The sequence below is a fragment of the Leptinotarsa decemlineata genome, unplaced genomic scaffold, assembly GCF_025532065.1.
Source record: "Leptinotarsa decemlineata unplaced genomic scaffold, Ldec_3_MD MMD2_P_RNA_scaffold_12, whole genome shotgun sequence".
In the NCBI taxonomy this organism is placed as follows: Eukaryota; Metazoa; Arthropoda; class Insecta; order Coleoptera; family Chrysomelidae; genus Leptinotarsa; species Leptinotarsa decemlineata.
This window is the reverse complement of record NW_027412526.1, coordinates 10,291,097-10,311,995: the sequence shown is the minus strand read 5'-3', so window position 1 is coordinate 10,311,995 and position 20,899 is coordinate 10,291,097. Positions and strand designations below refer to the sequence as shown.

Sequence of the window (20,899 nt, the reverse complement as noted above, 5' to 3'; positions counted from 1 at the left end):
CTGGGAGAGGACTATTGTTTAGATTAAGTTGTTTGTTGAGAATAATAGAATTGGGATTTTTCTTTGACTTGTTTGTTTCCATAGATACAAATTCATCATTTTCCCTCTTTCACATGCTATCAATTGAGTTTATCCTAGGTATAAACAATGTAGGTGTCAAGTTATTTATGATAGGTAAACAGATAGACAGATTTAAAAGTAATTTAGTAATTTTAGTTTTGAAAATGGTGTGATGACCGAAACTAGTCAAAAATATAAAACAATCGTGGAAAATAAACGAACGGGTGTTTTTATGGTATATCCTCAGCGAACATGAATTAACACAAAATAAACAAGTCGTCAATTCAAAAAAGTTGTTAGTAGATCATTTCATATCTACAAAAATATACTTCAAAATTGGTCCTTATTTTGTTTTCAAGTTCACCAAACACCTTCACACTATTCTAATATTCGTTACCAAATCAGTAATAACTTAACTTGCTCCGGTCCCAACAACAAAGGACTTTCGTAAAGTACTCGAAAACTTCAAAAAACTCCAACCACCCAAAACTGATGGCTCGAGGGTAGTCACCTGAAAAAACAAACAAAACGCTAAAATCACTACGGTATTGAATATTACATGTTCGGGCGGAGCTTGCAGCAGCAAAGCCCGCCCAATTCGAAATCACTGCGAGTCCCTGCAAAGGCAAACAACCAATGGCCGAACTCTCTGAGACAAGGGATTACTGCGTTCCAATATTCTGTGTCTACGCTACATTTTGACTGAACGAGGCAGTTCCTTGCGCACATTTGGACGGTTGAGAACCGTGAATTGTTGAAGGGGACAGTTTTCTAAATATGGACATTGAATTATTCCATGAAAGTGTTTGAGTAGTTTATTCTGTTTTTGACGGTTTGGAGGAAAATAGCAATATTTGTGCAATAATTGTCGGGGTTAGTGAGATACAGTGGACGTCAGTGTGAGACTCTGTAGTGTTGAAAAAAAAATGAAGGTAAGTGGATGAAACAATTTTTGCCGCCATACCTAATCCATTGGCTAACGGCTGTTGTGTTGTCGCCAAGACAAGAGATTATTGTCTTGTTTCTTGAAACATCGTGTCTTGACAAGAGATTAAGTCATCTTGGCTGGGACGAAACATGACAAGAGAGTCCTTTCTTGACAAGAGAGGACAAGATGAGTCAAGAAAAAGTAACACCATAAAAATACAGTTTCTTTTTCAGCACAGTTCGCAAAGAGCAATTATATTTTTATTATCTATACGATTTCATTAAAATAATGATTAGATATACCTATATATATATATATATATATATATATATATATATATATATATATATATATATATATATATATATATATATATATATATATATAATCAGTAGGTAGTAAGGCTCTTATATACCCAACAGGAACTTGTTTGTTTTTTTCTTGAATATGAAATGTTGCGCCTTATGTGCATAACGCTTATTTATTACCTGGTATCGAAGAAGATAACGTTGTTTTCAACTTCAAACCTAACAGTTCAATAGAAATTGAAGCAAGAAAAAATTAGAAACCAAGATGGCCTCAGGTCCAAATAAAATTCCTTCGTTCCTAGTGAAAAACTACCAAAATTTGTGCAATACACAAAAGCTCAAGATCCAAATGGAATCAGTAATCACAGACCTATATCTCTGTCCTCAACAACTTTACCAAACTTCTAGAAACAATCTTGTATAGCTGTATCTATCGGTCCTCTCAATATATAATATCTGATCATCAACATGGTTTTATGAATTCTAGATCCACAATTACGAATCTAGCTGTTTTTGATCAATGTTTGTGGGAATCGTTAGATCGTAGAGGGCAAGTCGATGTGGTGTACACAGACTTCTGTATGAAGCATTCAATAAAAGATCTGCATCATTAGTGTCTTTACCACTTTGAAAGCCAAACTGTTCTTCATTGATGATTTTATGTTTTGACAAAAATACAGTTATCCTCAGCTTGACTAGTTTTCCTATAAGTTTTCCTAATGTTAGAATTAGGGAAATAGGCCAATAATGCGAGGGGTCGTCCTGATTTCCTCCTTTATATAGTGGTATTACCAATGATACCTTCAGGAAATCAGGAAACTTTCCTGATTGAAATGATGCATTGATAATATTGGTCAAGAGTTGTAATGTGTTATCTGGGAGATTTTTCAAAATGTTTGCTGTAATGTCGTCGTAACCAGATGACGATTTTTTTCCAATGGAAACAATCAACTGTTTCAGCTCATGAATATCACTGTCATATAGAATTCACGTTTCAGAAATAAAGGGGTTTTTGAATTGTTCCATTGGGTCTTTCAGCCAGTTTTTCTGCAATAGAGCCGTAATATTCATTGAGAACGTTTGGTGGAAGTAAAACTTCATGTACTTTATTAGATTTACCTCTTAGGTCATTAATTACTTGCCAAGTTTCTTTCGATTTGTTATCAGCTTGTTCGAATCTATTTTTATAGTAACTTTCTTTTGCTTGTCTGACAACCTGCCTATAGATGCTGCGGTATCTACTGAAATATCTTTCAAATAAGATATTATCACTGAACTTCCGAATATAGTGCAGCAATCGCATATTTTTTGCTGAATCGGAAATGAACTATTGGAAATATTCACCAATTTCTCTCAATTGGTATTCAGGCATGTATTATAAAATCTTTTATATTTTTTTTTACTATATAATCTGCCGAATCTGTATTTATTCCGGTTTATTATAAAATTCACTTTACAGCAGCATAATATAGCTTCGTGGTCGGACATACCAGCTCAAGTAATATCACAAGAAATATATTGTTTGTCTAAATTCGTACATTGATGGGGATCTAGAAGTAATTTCAAATAGGGGTGAAAGTAACTAGGTTTAATTCAATATCACAAAAACCCAGGCATTGGTTTTCTCCAAAAAGATAAATGTATCCGAACCAGATATAGTAATGTCAGGTCAGACAATTCCGCTTTCTGCTTCGATAAGTTTGTTGTGGGTTAAAATGGACACCAATATGTCTTGGCACAATCATGTCGCAGGAATTTCAAAGGCAGATTCTCAAAATCTTGGTACACTGTTCTTAACCAGAAAATTGTACACTTCTTAGCAACGTTTGATGGTTCATAAAGATCAGATCAGACCTTTTATGGAGAAGTGTTCTCATGTATGGAGCTCCGCCCCTAAGCATACCTTGAAGAAAAGATCCAAGAAAAGGTTGGAGATTCATCTCTCTTGAATAGGTACTTCCAGGGGAAGTGTTCAAGTGAGCTGGCACATTAGATTCCACCAAAAGCGGTACATATCAGAAATACTCGACGAACTGTGGCTGCTCATCGTTTTGAGGTTCAACTCAGTACACCTCGAACTCCACTTTTCAAGAACTATTTTATTGAGAGAACTGCGTTTATGTGAAATAAACTTCCTTAGAACGTTTTTCCAAATGGATTTAATCTCCAGCGATCCAAATCCAATGTGAATCGCTACTTTCGCACAAGCACCGCTCTTAGAGAGCCTCTAGGACTTTCCTGTAGTGCTTTTGTTTTGTCTTAAAAAACTCAATATAAATCACACGATTTTCCATATTGAGCCAGCGGGAGTTGTAGGTATTGACAGCAATCTAGAGAGTAGAACCTATATTTCAAAGAGGAATTTTTTCCTGCAAATTTACGATTATTTCAGATCCAAAATTCATAATCATTGTCTTTTGAAGATTACGTTTCAAATCATGTTCACTTAATAGACATTTGATTAAATCTAGATCAGCATTGAATATATTTTGTGCCTCAGCATACTCATCGATTTTAAAATGCATATATAACTGTGTGTTATCAGCATAAGCCAGTATTTCACAATTCTTTATGGACGACGTAATGTTACTGCAAAAAAAAATTATAGATTTTATAATCGAGTCTCAGAGATTCTCAATAAATTAGTCCATCTCTGTAGGATGTTTCCCGCAAATGTATCCGTTTCCTCTACACAAAAAAGGGGTAAAACGCAAATGTTTGCTTTGCTACTTAATCTGTTTGAGAAAGTCGTTAGTAACATAATTTTGAATTACATGGATCAGAACAATCTTATCAGTAACAATCAACTTCATACTACTTATTAAATTTCATTTATACACAAGTTGATTCGAGCAAACTGGTTGTCGAAAGCTTTGACACATCAACGCATCTGCAGAATTTCTTGTAATTAAACTAGTAGGCCTAAGCTTTCCTAATTATTTACTAAGTTGGGAGAAATCATATATGAAAGATCGCAGTTTAATAGTTTGTTGCAATGGAGTACGGAGTAACTCAAGAAGTGCCTCTAGGTTCTGTTCTAGTACTACTGTTATTCCTCAACTTCCTAAATGATATGTCTGTTTTCTTCTGAATATTACCTCACTAAATGTTTGCTGATGACACTGCAATTACTGTATGCGGAAATAACAAGGAAGAATCATTAGAAAAAATTAAAACTTGATGCTTGATGTCAACGCAACAAACTCATGTTGAATGAATGGAAATATATTTTCAAGAAATCATTTATTAGAAGATACTTCAGCAGTGAATCATACATAGTTAATGTATGTTCTGCAAGTTCTGCCCATTATTCAATCGAACAGTTGATAAAGTTAGTGACAACATAATAATTAATATAGACACCTATCATTCGCCAATTGAATTTTGTATTTCTTGTCCTCGAAAGACCTCCTTTAAAATGTCAATTTCAGAATTTTAAAAACATAAAAAACGATCTATTCAGAACTTCATTCATACTTGAAAAATATTCCTTGGAATGAATATTGTCCAACGATATAGACGAGTAAGTTTCAGTATTTCATGCTATCTCTTTAAAAAACAAGAATTCTCTATATTTGTTTGAAGGTGGTTGATAATGTTTCGTGGTGTATTTCATCAGTTCGGACTTCCATTGTCTAATATAATATAAATTGATTTGAAATTCCTGAAAAAATATTAAAAAGATTAACCGAAAATAACAATTTTATTTGAACAAAAAAACTGAAATTACAAAGAAATAACATAAAACCAAACCACAACCAAAAAATGAAAATTGAAATATGATTGAAAGCTGAAAATAAAAAAATTATTATTGACAAAAAATGAAAAATAAAAATTAAAATATTTCAAACCAAGTTATGTCACGACGTTTCGATTGTTAGTATCCACAATCGTCTTCGGGTGATAACTGGACTTATTCCTCCGAGATCCAACTGATTATAGGGCATTCGAGTGCTTTCACGTATCCCCTCTTCTCCCTTTGGCGGGAGTTGGTCGTTTTTCGTTTGATTAGAGGTTTCCATAAGTTACGTATTTCTACGCTAGCTTGACTAAATACGTTGTTGGACAACATATACGCGGCTTCTTTGAATTTTCTCCTAAACCAGTCTTCCTATTTGTTAATGATTTCAGCTTGAGCCCACTTGATATTATGTTGATGAGCCCAAACATGCTCTGCTATTTCGGATTTGCTGGTTTCTCCTCGCTGTGTGTGTTTCTTGTGCTCGGCAATGCGAACATTCAATGGCCTCTTAGTTTCACCGATGTATGATTCTCCGCACTCACAGGGTATCCGGTAAATGCAATTCTTGGAATCACAGTCCGCGTTTGGTGACCTGATTTTCGTGAGACTGCTACGGATAGTGTTCCCAGATCTGAAGCAGGTCCTGATGTTATACTTGGACCCAATCCTTCGTATCCTATCCGATAATCCTCTGATGTAGGGAAGTACAAGTACTGCTTGTGGAGGCTTCTCTTCCTTGTGGAGCTCTTGCTGTCTTCTAGCTAAAGCCTGTTCTACCATCACTCTGGAGTAACCATTCCGTTAAAGGTCGTTTTTGATGATGCTTAATTCCCTTTCGAGACCTTCCTTTGTATTACAGAACCCGAAGGCACGGTCTAGTAGAGTCTTGTCCAAATAAAATTGTTATTTTCGGTTAATCTTTTCAATATTTTTTCAGGAATTTCAAATCAATTTATATTATATTAGACAATGGAAGTCCGAACTGTCCGAACTATAAGCTATATCTGGAAGAAGTTCAGAACGAAATCATATATAATCCCAAATGGTTTCGTAATTATGCCTAAAATCACAATACTTCTTCGAAAGTTAAATCTGTAATAAATCTGAAATTATTGATGGCAAAAAATGAGCTTCGCCAACAACATGGATGTTATTCAATACATTCAATATAAACTAATTTGAGCATTATCGAATTTTATGAATAGACGAATTCAGGTTGATTCCTTGTATACCGACTTCAGCAAGGCTTTTGATTTAAAATTTATTGTGGCACCGTATTTTCTTTTCTAAAAAAATGATTGTGATTTATATTGAAAGACATTTTTGTCTTTATTGGTATATATTAGTATATTGTAAATTAAACATAGTTAATGGTATCAGTTATCACTTCAACATGTTTCTCAGACAGTGTTTTTTTTTCACTGCTAATGGAATCTCTGTAATCTTTGGAGGATACGGTTTTGGGTTCTGACCTGTTTGTATCCCGAATTGAATAAATAAATAAATAAAAAGAATGAGCATTTATATCAATTACGTATTTGTGATGTTTTGTACTATATTTCTGTATTTGTGTGTATTTTATTATGAAGTAATATATATACCCAGTGTACCAAATGTATAATAAAATAAATAAAATATTATATTGATTTCCGAATACTATTCGATAATTTTCAACCGTTCACTTATTTTAAAAATATTTTCTGTTTTGGAGATATTTTGAAAATAGGGTTTTTTATTATTGACCGCAATCGTTTCTTCCAAAATTGAGTAAATCAAAACTCAACAGTTTTTTCTGTTTAGAATTGAATATGAGGATATTTCAAAAGTTTTGTCCGTTTTTATGAGTCTACTTTGAACTGTAACATCTCAGCGAATACTTATTCAATACAATCAAGCCAAGCGCCATTTGAATCAAAGCACTTTTGCCAACGTAACACAAGTCGATTAAATCCGTCAGTACAGAAACGGAACGTTTTTGCCTGGTCCTGATTGGCAAAGTTATCGAAGTGCTTGAGAAAAGATGATAGTCGGTTGACAAGAGGTCTGGACAGTATGGTGGGTGAGGCAAAACTTCGTCGCTCAATTCGTTTAATTTTCGGACTGTAATTTGTGCGGAAGGGCTTTGTCGAGGAGCAAGATCGGACCCCTTCTCTTGTACAGTGCCGGTTGGTGGTGACGCAATTTTCGGTATATTTGGTCGATATTCTTTCTTAGAACTCTGCTGTGATGGTTTGGCCGGTTATAGAAAATTATAGTGAAGCACACCAGCCGCTGATCACCAAACAGTATTTTTTAAATCGGTTTTCTCTTTTGGGTGTCCAACCACTATCTTGAACGTCTTCTGTTGTTGTAGAGGATCCACTCTTCATCAAACGTGACGATCCGTTCCAAAAAAGGATTGTTTTGGTTGCGCAAAAGTAAAGAAGAACAGACTTCGAAACCTAACAATTTGTGTAGATCGATCTAATCGTGGGGACCAACTTTTCGAACCTCTTGACCTTTCTAATACGTTTTAAACCATCAAAAACCGCATGGGAGCTGATGCCTAGTTCTTACTGTTCATTGGTGAAATCTAGAATTATAATTTTACCATTCATGAAAGATAATGTGCATGTATAGCAAGCACCAAACGTGATGGCGAATGATCGCGCAGGTATAGACTCTTCCAACTAAATTCCTATTGGATTAAGATAAGCTCCTTACCGGCAAAAGTCATACCTATAATTAGTTTTAATTAGGGTAGCAAATGGAATATGACTTCTTTGTAATTTCTTTTCATATTTTATTCAGTATTATAGGTATTGGTACAGTTCATTAAAATGTAATATAATGATACAACACAAATTATTCAGACAATGCCAAACGCCAACAGCATTGGAGGACAAGTAATGATACGCCTCTGTACATTTGTATGTCTTACAAGAGCTGTACTAGGGGTTACATCAAAAATGAGTTTGTGCGCATGGGGGTGGGCTCGCCATCACGTTTGGCGCTTGCTATACAGTTGTAGAATGGAATTTGAAATGTTCACCTAACTTTCAGTACTTCTAGTTTTCTAGATTTCGATTCACATACTCGTTCTATGACATCGGATATAATTTTGAAGAATGATCATATCATATTCAATTATTTATCAGCATGGATAATACCGGTCCCTCTTATTTTTGTATGCTAAAGAATGCTACTAAAGAATTGTGGTAACTACTTTATATGCCATCGAAAATATAAAATCACAATACAATTATTCGATCTAATTCAGCAAATAGATCGGTTTGTTGTTCATAAAAGGTATAACTTTGTGCATGAGCAAGTTAACTAATCTAATAATGAATGTTGTAAAATTGGAGATGTAAATTGTGAAATGTAAACATCAAAATTTGTAAAGATGTAAAATTTAAAATGTATAAATGTAAAACAGTAATATCAAGAGACGCATAAGTATAAATTTTAAAATGTATAAATATAGATTTTTAATATCTGAAGATGTGGAAATATAAAAAGTTTTAAATGTTAAACTGAAATATGTCTATGAAGGTAAACATGTGAAATTGAAGAAATATGAATGTGACCTGAGAATTATATAATATGCAGTGCTTTTCTTTAATGTCCCCTCCCCACTTTTATTTTTTGAACGAGTCGACTTAAAAAATTGAAATTTTGAATAATGAAATTATTGCATGAATACTTTATTTTGAAGTGAAATTGACAAATGAAACTTTTTGAAGCACCTGACGAATGCTTCACAACCCTAGAATATAACGTCAATATCTTCAACTACTACAAAATGGCGGAACTTTTAATAATTACCGTAATAAATTGACATTCAACTACATAATGTGAGGTAATAACCTTGAAGTCAGTTCAGAAGATGCTCAAAATGGTTGCCTTGAACTTCTTGACATATGAACAGCCTATCCGATATTTCACGCCGAACATTTTCGAACACAGTAACGTCAATATCTCTACAAATATTTATTATTTTCTGCCGAATATCCAATATTAAAGCAGGTTCAGTTTCGTTCACCTTTTGCTTCAAATAGCCCCATAAAAAAGTCCAAAGGCGTCAAATCTGGCGAGTGGACGCTTCATTCTGTAGGACCTTGACGGCTAATCCAACAACCGGGAAAAGCAGTATCCAAATAGTTTCTTACTTGTCTGGGGTATTATGGTGGTGTTCCATCTTGTTGAAATACAATATCCATATCGAATTCAATAGGATTCGCTTCGACGATTTCAGTGATGAGAGGGTCAACAGTAGTTTCCAGCATATCTGTTTTTCCGTTAATCAGCAATCTCCCCCATACGAACAACAACTCTCAGAAGTTGAGAAACTATATTCAAATATAGTCCCCCTGTTAAATTTTCATCAATGAATAGAGGTCCTACAATATGGTTTCCCAATATTTCTGCCCAAACGTTAATTTCTTCTGGATATTGGGTATGTGTTTCCCGAAAAACGTGAGGGTTGAAATCACTCCAATAACGGCAATTTTGTCTGTGAATATTGCCGTTTAAAAAATGTATATTCTATTACTAAAACAAATATTGTGGAGATAGGTAGGATGCCTTGCAATGATTTCCGTTGTGATTTCGCAGAATTCTGTTCTTCGATCAGGGTCATCTTCAGTTAATTAGTGTACCATTTTAATTTTGTATGGATGATACCTATTCCTCTTCAAAAGTATCCACACAGTGTAAGAAGACACCTCACCAACATTCGCGACACAACTAGTAGACTGTTCAGGATTTACTACCATCTCACCAATTATTTGCACTTGCTGTTCTTCCGGAATGGACGGATGACCTGGAGGCTTTTTGTTATGTACACTACCGGTAGTTGTGAATTTGGGTTCCCTCAAATATTTTCTACAGATAGGACCATTTGGAAAACGTTCATTGAAAATCCTTTCGGTCTCGTGAAAGTTACGCGTCGGACTGTAAATAAAAATCGCTTCTATTTTTTCTTCCAATGAACGAGAATTGACCATTTTAGAGATTGTTGACGTTGTACCTTTCTACTAGTATAACCGAAAACTAAATGAGAATATTCTAACTGAACACCGATGTTCATTATCGTATTGACATTTTTTGTCGTTTTTTATTATTGAATGAAATTATTGAATGTTCCCCCATTTTGTAGTAGGTGAAGATATTAATTTCATTCGTATTCTAGGGTTGTGAAGTATTCGTCAGGAGCTTCAAAATGATGTGACATAAGACCCACCTTTCTATTAATTTTTTTCCCAGAGGGCGCCCAGCCGCCATCTGGAAAGTTTCATATGTCAATTTCACTTCAAAATAAAGTTTTGTGCATCAATTTCATATCTCAAATTTCAATTTTTTGAGTTGACCCGTTCAAGAAATAAAAGGACATTAAACAAATGCACTGTATAATATAAAAAGAATGACTAAATATCTGTGAAGAATGCATTCAATTCTGTTTGGATCCACTTACATCTCCTTTTTGACTAATTGAACGATTTTGAAAATATAATAGTTTCTATAATTATAGATAGATAGATAGATAATTTTATTAATCTCCATAAATCATTTACATGACATGAGATATGTCCAATGGTAGATGAAAATAAGATATATATATATATATATATATATATATATATATATATATATATATATATACAGGGTGTTCCCTAAACACATGCTAATATTTAAGGAGGTAATTCTTAGACCCATTTTAAGAAAAAAACTTCCTATGGACGTATTTCCTAAACGCCTTAACTTTTGAGATACAGGGTGGCAAATTTTTCTAAAATAATCAGTTTTTTAATAATAACTGAGATAATTTTATAGACATCTTTGGCATATTTGGTACATATGTTCCATGCCTCTAGGCGCATTTTCTGATGTACACAAATTTGTATTTTTTCAAACAGTGGCATCCCTACGGGTTTCGCATTGAATATTTTTGGGGAAAAAGTACAACGCCAATGCTTTCTTTTCAAAATAAAATCATTTTCAAAATCCTCATTTATTTTTGAGAAAATTTGATCTCCTGGTATTTCTTTGTCCGACGCATGATTTTCACTCAAAAAAATAAAAATCGACAGAAAGCAAATTAAGAAATTAGATCAATTCTAAAATGAATGAGAATCTGAAAATTGCTTCATAACGCATTACCAATTCCCTAATAATATTTGAAAATATAATCTGCAAAAAAATAAATATTTCACAAAAACGAGTTTTATTTTATTTTGTGACAGTAAGTCTAAACGAATAGCACAAATTTGTTAATTAGTAATAATTCCAAAACTGATTATAAAAATTGTTGGAAGTGGCCACCTGCATTTAGTATGCATGCTTCCGCCCTTCTACGCATGGAATTACGCATCCGTTCAAATATTCCCGGCGTATTTCGTATAGTTTCACACGAGGCAACTATTTGCTCTCTTAAATCTTCTAAAGTATTAACGGGAGTTTTATACACAAGAGTTTTAAGGTGACCCCATAAAAAAATCTAAACTGTTGAGATCGGGGGATCTTGCTGGCCATTCCTGAGGTCCTCCGCGACCTATCCAACGATTAGGATAAACTGTATTTGAATGGTTTTGGACAATTACACTGAAATGAGCAGGGGCGCCATCGTGCATGTACCATATTCGATTCCTTAACGCAAGTGGCACATCTTCCAATAACCCTGGTAAGTCTTCTTCGAGAAAGTGTAAATAAGAACGACCATCAAGGCGTCCTGGTAGAAAAAATGGGCCTATTAGATGATCACCTATAATTCCTGCCCATACATTAACCGAAAATTGGTGTTGGAAATGGGTTTCGGTTATTGCATGGGGATTTTCTTCAGCCCACACATGATTGTTATGGAAATTTTGAATGGCATTCCGAGAAAAATTTGCTTCGTCTGTGAACAAAATTTGTGTCTCAAACTGCGGATTTAGTGCAATACTTTGTAGATACCACTGACTGCACTGGTAAAAATTTTTCCACCGGTACAGGTGGCAATTTAATTACCGCCCATATTAGCGAGAAATTACTTTCGTGTGTGATCTCACATTCCATGCGGAATATTATTTTGTAATTCTACCCCGAAGACAAGTGTGGAATTTTTCAGTGTAATTTTTCATTTTGAGTGTACTTTTGTGTTGAAATAAAACTTTATAGGGTAAATTTGCGATATAAATTTATATCGAGATATTACACTCTTCACAGAATTTTACACTCTTATATAATTTCACAGTGGAATTCTATAGTCTAATAAAATTTTACATTGTAATTTTTCATTTACGGGTTATATTACCTTGGGATATTCCGTTGTAAGAAGGTCCGTATTCAGAGTAGTTTTGAATACACTATATATACCTCAATCGGATGTTAACTCTTGACTCTTAAGTGACCATTTTTCCTCATAATTTAGATAATTGAATGCACAAGACATATTACACATTGATATATTAAAAAAAATATGTATATACAAAATAAGTTCATATACATTCTTGAAATGAAATTCTACAAAACATTTTTTTTTCATTTTCAAAAAAGTCAAATAACAGTACAAAATAAAAAAACCATTCTTCAAATTAACACATTTTCTTTCTTGCTCATGGTGGTATTATCCTAAAAGAGAAATGAAATATCATCAAATGAATAGGTTTAGAAATCTAAAAACACAGTAAGATGACGAAAACACATTCCAAGAGAAAAACTACTACTAGTTTGAATTCAATATTAATATTTCTCAAAAAATTTTGATACATATTCAACCGTTTAAGTTAAATAAATTTTGGAATAAAATAATTTGAATAATAATATTTGAATTATTTGGAATAATAAAAATTTGATTTTTCCAAATGTTTTCCAACATTTTCTGAAATATAGCAAATATAGCTATAATGATATGGTATGAAGTGGTGATGAAGTGTTTTGTTCACCTCTTCAACAGAAACAAAAAGGTCCTAAAGTGTTTCTCGATTCCTTCAATTTCAACTTGCCTTCCATCGCAAAAATGTTTTCAAGTTCAATAATAAGAATCACAAATCCTCAAATTTATCCAAAATTATGAGAGATACGAAAACGTTCAGATATTTTTTAGGTGAATGAAATTACGATTTAACATTGTCCGATATTTGCAACCACCAATACGAAACTTTATTCCTCATCGAAATTCATTTTTAAAATGGATAGTGCATACGGCGTCACTGATGATTCACGCCACTGCTATCGAGTATATCTCTTTTTCTCTTTTTCTCAATACCATTCAGTAATTATCACAAACATTTTCAAATATATATTCTGTAATTATTTGAAAATCAGTTAAAATATGTTGTACTATTCCATACAGTATGAAATAATTCGCGATGTGAGGTTAGGATATACTTGTAATAAAAAAACACTCTATAATGCATAACGAGAAAACTCAATGAATTCATCTGTTTATTGGACTAGTTATTGAAATTTCACAAGAAATGTACTCACCTTCTTTACTTATTTTCACCAACAACAAAAATATTCTAATGCACACGTCAGACAAACCGATGCGCTTCTGTAGACCAGAATGAACAATACAATAATCACTCACAAATACAAGCGTAATTTTACATTCGATAAAGAGATGGCGAAAATTTACATTTCACTAAGGGGGAATACCCATCGTCCAGTTAGTTCTTCTCTTCACATGAAATAATACGTTATGATTTCACACATATATTAGATGAATATTTAATTCTCAATGAAAAGTACATTGCCTACTGAAATTACGCTCGGGGATGTGAATTATTCAATAGAGAAAGTATATTTTCAATAAAACTGAAGTAATTTTCTTCGTTCGAAATGAAAATTCCGAGGTAAATTTCAATCATTTTTCCCGGTGTGAAGTTCACACGCTGTGGAAAATCTCTGGCGAGTAATGCCTGCATTCTTGAAATATGGTATGAGTATAATAAAAAATCAATCAAAATACGCCAAACAATTTGATGACAAATATCCAGAGTTCTAGCGATCTTCCTCGTACTCGTCTCAGGATGTTCCTCAATTTCTTGCAGCACCGCTTCCTCAATTTCAGGAGTTCTTACTACACGAGGTCTACCTTCCGGAGTCCCTTTCTTGAAACTACCAGTTTCCCCAAGTCGACGATGAATATTTGAAAAGGTTCGGCTATCTGGTAAGGCACGATTAGGATATCTTTCCTGATAAATGCGCCTGGCTTCTGTTGCATTACCATCGGCAAGGCCATATACGTAATGCATTTGCGCCATTTTCGCATTCGTATAATTTACCACATTTACTGATATTCAGAAAAACAGCGGACTACCAAAATAACTTCAATAACACTTCAAAATCAATCAAAACGCGCTGTGACATTTTTTAACACCAACATCGTACTTTAAACCAACATCAATATTAGCTACTGAAGTTTGTACATACAGAGAATTCGTTTCTTATTGCTATGGTGGATACGCTGTTTTTCTGCTTTTAATCTTTTAAAGAAATCACATATCGACAAACTCCATATTTCCAAGAGGTGCAGTAAATAAATTCTGCTACACGTCATTTATTCCAGGATAACTAAATTTATGTTTTCAAAAATTATTAGGCGGTGCTGCGTTATGACGCAATTTTAATTGAGAACAGTGCATCTGACAACAAACAAATACCTTTTAGATCCTCAATTATTTTGCAACAAATCTGATCTCTTAGTTTGCTTTCAGTCGATGCACGATACCGCATCAGATTTTTAAGGAATTTATCCTTAAGTAAAGCGATTTTTAATTTTTTGAGCGAAAACCATGCGTCGGACAAAGAAAACCCAGTAAATCAAATGTGCTCAAAAATGTATAGAGATTTCAAAAATAATTTTTAATTCAAGATAAAGCAGTGGCGTAGTATTTTTTTCGCCAAAAATATACATTTCAAAACTCGTACGTACGCAGAGAAAATTAAGAAAATTGTACATCAGAAAATGCGCCTTGAGGCATGGAACATATGTATCAAATATGCCAAAGATGTCTACAAAATTATCTCAGTTATTATTAAAAAACTGATTATTTTTGAAAACTTTGCCACCCTGTATCTCAAAAGTTAAGGCGTTTAGGACATACTTCCATAGGAAGTTTTTTCCTTAAAATGGGTCTAAGAATTACCTCCTCAAATATTAGCATGTGTTTAAGGAACACCCTGTATATACATATATATAAAATCTAGAAAGGTTAATGCAGTCAAGCTGCTGGAAAATATTCAAAAAATGAATAGATAATTACTTTTTGATCATTCCCAAATCGATTTCAATTTAAGAGCCACCCGGTACTGACGATGCCCAATAGGCTGAAACAGAGCTGTCTACCGGTGGCTCTTAAATTGAAATCGATATGGGAATGATCAAAAAGTACTTATCTATTCTTATATATATATATATATATATATATATATATATATATATATATATATATATATATATATATATATATATATATATATATATATATATATATATATAATATATATATAGTATATATATATATATATATATACTCATATACCAATTTTTAGCTCTCTAGTACAAATTCAGTTTTTTTACAGTTTTTCGAAAATTTGACATTTGCCGATTTCTCAAATTTAGCCAAACCTCAACAAAGTTAGTGCTTTATGCCTAACTTATCTTTCCAACGCATTTTTATTACCAATTGTAATTCTAAATACAACTTATTTCGCAAAAATTTAAAACACCAGAAAAAATTATGCCAAAAATGATGCAAAGTTGATACAGTTTTTAAAAACAGATAAATATCTCACTTTATTTCTACTTTTTGGGAAATAGCTTGATACATATAAAACAAATTAAAAGTGTGGAAAATTTATCTATTGGTCATTGGATGTAGTTCTAATATTCAACTCAATGTGTTCAGTTGGTGAATGAAAGGAATGATGGAACAAAAACTTTTTTAGGTCGGATTTGATAATGTTTAAATTTTTTGCTAATTTTATGCATTCAGGAAGCAGGTTATAAAAGTTACCTCCAGCATACATGGGAGATTTTGTGTAACATGTTTTGTTAAATTGATTTAGGTGTATGTGGTTTTTACATCTAGTATCGTGCTCGTGAAGATCGCTATTTTTGTAAATTTATCTTTATTATTATATGTATAAATTAATAACTTATATAAGTAACGTTAGAATATTTTCCTGTTTGAAAGTATTTCTACAAGATTCATTACGATCCTTGCTAAAAATGAGTCTTATAAGTCGTTTTTGTAAAATGGAATTCTAGCTCTCGATACTTAACATAGCGTTCGAGGTAACTATTCTGTAAATCCTTCTTCTTTGGTTCACTCTTTCTGCAGTTAGTGTTTGAAGCCACTTTTTGATATATTTTTTGAATATTTGTTGGTTGCGGGTATGTCTTAACTCATTGGCTATTTCAGCATAGACAATTGGACTCAGATAAGACAAAAACTTTTGGTGTTTCGTTGTTCTGACTTTGGGTTTTTTTGTTGTTTTTTGTTTGAATCTTGTGTCATGATTGTGTGTGTCTACAAGTAAAGGTTTGTGACTCTTCAAATAGTTTCTGTGACGCATACGTGTGTTTTGTTGTATATAATTTCGACAGCCATTTCTGTGCCACTTCAATAATATTCAGATAGTAAGTCTTTATTCCTCCCCACAGAGTAATTGCTTAGTTTATATACTAGATAAATATAAAGTACCATAGACGCTTTGACTGTAGTTTTTGTGAATCTTGGGGTTGAAGGTGTGGAAAGTCATTCAACATGTCACGTCTAAAAGTAACAACTTTAATCTTTTGACTCCGTTACAGAATTTGTTCTGGAATAAATTTCTCAATGCCTTTCCACTCCGCTACGAATGCCGTGAAAATTGTGAAACTTGTTGACACATCAGCTCCAACAAAATTAATAAAGAATGATAATTCTTGACCAACTAAGAAATTGGGAGCTTACGAAAAGCCGCCGTCTAGTTTCTAGAAGGAGTATATGATAAATGGACATTGAAATTCCATTTGGATTCTTTGCATTGTGTTGGGAACCTGAGTCGGTTCAGTTCGTTTTTTTGTTATGGAATTTATTATATTTCTGTTGTATCGCGGTAGAGGCAAGAAGGTGTTTGTCTTTTTAATACACATACATAAATCATTTTGTAGTGTTATTCATTGTGATATTCAACGGACGGATAAAAAATCGAGTGGAGTGTCGAGGATTGGGTTGTGTCGCGACAAGATCAACACCCCGAGAAAGAATAGGACCCCGCACCAGAGCTGGTTGTTGCTCTATCAATCAAAATGTCCGAGAAGGAATTGATTCGAATCCAATATGTTCCATAACCTTGAGTAATAATGGGGTGTTCAACTTCCGACGTTTCGACCTGAATAAGGCTCTGTCTTCAATGGTAACAGATTGTTACGTTTCTTATTGTTTTTTGGGTTTATAACGTCCCACAGTATGAAAAATGGACGATGGAGAATCTGCTGAAGTGTAATAATGGGTCCACTGACAAGCGTTTCATCGAAATTATTACGAAAAGATCTCAAAATTGTATGATTTTTTATTTGAGAGTCTTTAGGAAGAGTGGACTCATTTATTGCTGGTTGCTTAATCGGTATTGCTCAAAAATAAGAAAATTTGAATTGAAAGAATTGAAAACTTTCAGGTCGAGGGATATTCGTTATTGCTTTCAAGTTTTTTGCAACAATTAAGATAAAATGAATTAAAATAATATGGTTACCGGAATTCTATAAAATACACTCAAAACTTATCGCAATATACTCAAAATTTATTTTATGTTGAGGTATAGATAATAAAAAAGTAAGCAAAAACCATAGCAATGTTTTTTTGAATGGTATCCTTTGAAAAACTGTAAATAATTTCCATGAAAACGTTAGTTCAAAACGCCTTGTCAATTTGTTTTGTAGGTTACAACATTGTCAGTATTTTAATTTATGTTTGAAGTTCGTTAACTTCAAGTCTGACTAATGGTTAGATTAACGGAATACAGTGTTAGGAATCACACGGTAAAAGGTAAGACCTTGTTAATCCTTAGCTCGCACAAGTTTCGACTTCTGAGGGTTGTCGTTCGTAGGAGTGCGACAGCTGGTTAACGGAAGAACAGATTTGAAACATAAAATAACAGTTTTACAAATGATTGGTTACGGAGATAAAACCCAAACACAACAGAAAGTAGCTCACCTATTTCATGAGAAATTTCCTAATTCACCGCCCATATCTCAAGGAACAATAAGCAAAATAGAGAAGCAGTTTCGCGAGCTTGGTCATGTGGGGCAGATAAAAAAAGCAGCTGCCGATGCAATGAAGGAAACTCAAATTAGATGAATTGAAGGGATTATTTTCTATAATGTTATCCAATTTGGTACTGAAGAGCCTTGGAAACATCGATGGAAACATCAGTGTATACCAGTGAGGGTGACAGTGTTCCATGTAAGTGCAATTTATTACCATTCATTCAAAGTAGAACTAATGTGAATGATATCTGGTTTTTATTCCACAACGAATATTTGAAATACAAACTGAGTAGAGAAAAGTATCTTCTGTATAATTCAGTGTTCATATCAAAGTATTTGTTTCGAAGGAATTTTTTCTTTGGTGTAATTCAATGTTTGTGTCAGTTTGTGTCTGAAAGTTACTTCTTTGCATGATCTACACATCCAGGTATAGAGTTACTTATTTTCAAATTGATTACTTCCTTCCTTTCCTTGGGAGATTCCCTCATCCCTTTTTTTGTATCAAGATGAAGTAGTAGAAAGCCAAAAACTTTCTTTCCCTCAAATTAGATGTGATGCTCAAGTTTGAGGAAAACCCACATACAATAAGTAGATAGGTATCTAATACATTCAATGTTAGCCATACATCGATAGTAAACATATTGAAAGAAAATAAAATGCACCCCTATAAAATGATACCTACTCAGGAGCTCATGGAAGATGATTTTGATAGAAGAACTTATTTTTGTGAGCAAATGACGGGCATGTTGGTTGGATAACAATATCATCCAATTAGAAGACGTTATGTTTTCTGTCTCTTAACGGTCATGGTAATTGCCGTTACTGGTCAACGGAAAATCCATATCATTGGTCCCTTTTTCATCGAGGGCAACTTTAATGGCGATAATTGTTTGGCACTACTTCTAAATGATGTCATTCCAAGTTTAGCAAATTTATATCCAGATCCAGGAAACCTTCAAGCTCCAGTGAATACGATATGGTTTCAGCAGTATGGAGCACCACCACATTACCAAGTTAATGTACGGCAATACCTCGATGCAACATTTCCCCATCGATGGATAGGGAGGCGAGGATCGATTGAATGGCCAGCGCGATCACCTGATCTTTCATCATTAGATTTTTTATGGGGATATGTAGAGAGCAATGTGTACAAAACTAAACCTTCAGATTTGAATGACTTGAAAGAACGAATCTCAATTGTTGTAATGAACTTGGAAGTGATAACATTTTTGAATAGAGAATGAAAAGACCTTCCAAACGATATATCACAAACCTATACTTCCCATTTAAAAAATTGGGTGTTTTACCTGTCATTCGAAGGGGTTCGAACGTAGGGGTGGCATTTTTACGATGAAGAATGTCAAATTATAATTCACATCTAATGTCTGTCGGGATTTTTTTCATACGTTCTTTAAACGAAATAATGAATTTATTCCATTTGGCTTTTACAGACTGTTCGAACAGAGTATGTGAATGGCATTAACTGTAAGTACGTCCCGTATTCTTTTCAGTCTCGATGAAATTTTTCCTATTCAGAACGACGTTTCGAATCGAAATAAAAATGTCTTTTCATATCAGTGATGGCAAACCTATGACACCGTGTCAGTTCTGATACGCGAGCTCATTTTTTGTGACACACATCTTGAAAGATGAAAAAACGAACGAAACCGTTTGAAGGTTGAGAATGAGTACAACTACGAAGAAGAAATTTTGAAATCTTGAAACAATTTACCCAACAATTTTATTACCAACTTGAAAGATTTAGCAATGGCTTTTCTAACACTATTTTCATCCACATTGTGGAACATTGTTCTCAGCATCAAATAATATTAAGAAAAACAACTTGAAAGTGTCCAATGAACCGAAACCGGTCGTAACAAATAATAAACCAAGTAGAAATTAGACAAAAGTTATTGCTAGGTTTCCTCCTCATAGAATCGACTAATAGAGGAATGTAGGCTTTCACGCCCGGCGTCAATGTTTTGGTTAGTTTCCGGATTTTGCCGTGGTCTTCTTCGGTCATAATATTTCAGATGACACGTCAAGAAAAGTATTTCGACCATGCCACTGAAGATGACTGTCGCAGTTGCGGTCGAAACCTTTGGAGATCATCTGAGCCGCGCAAAGTTTGTCATTATAGATCAGCTGAATGGGAGGATCTTTAAGACCATTTCCGAAATTTCCCCTGGCTTGCCTACCGGCAGTGGCGCAAAAATCCAGTGCCGAAAACCGAATTAAGTTTGTTAATGCTCGCAACAGTTGCAAAATTAGGATAAATGGAAGTAGAGAACTTCACAATCAGAGAATTAGGGATAAGCTGCTCTAGATCCTTCTGGTCGGTAGCTAAAGCTTTTAATCAAAACTTTCCAATTCGTAAGACACCATATCTTCAAATATTTGGAAGGCTTCAACATCTTGAGCGATCATCAGTATGACTGAAAATTAGTGAAGGGTGTGTTGATTTACAGCACATGAAACAAATGTAGTTTTTGATAGTTGTCCTCTCTCTTGGACCGTTAATGCCACTCTCAACAATAGTGGAATACAGAAATGTATAAAAGTGAATGCTAAAACAAAGTATACATGAAATAATCGTATACGTAGAATTTCAAAAGAGGAATGAAAAATTGAGTATATAACAC

General features: G+C 33.7%; 1 protein-coding gene across 3 annotated transcripts in view; it reads left to right on the top strand.

Moving 5' to 3' along the window:
- Positions 1 to 776: 776 nt before the first annotated feature.
- Positions 777 to 20,899, top strand: part of Awh (LIM/homeobox protein arrowhead) — a 105,721-nt gene continuing 85,598 nt past the window's right edge. For all 3 annotated transcript variants that reach the window (XM_074173920.1, XM_074173925.1, XM_074173913.1), the window contains exon 1: positions 777 to 992. In XM_074173920.1, the coding sequence (XP_074030021.1) occupies positions 987 to 992 (6 nt within the window). In that variant the 5' untranslated portion in view covers positions 777 to 986. The remainder of the gene's footprint in view (positions 993 to 20,899) is intronic.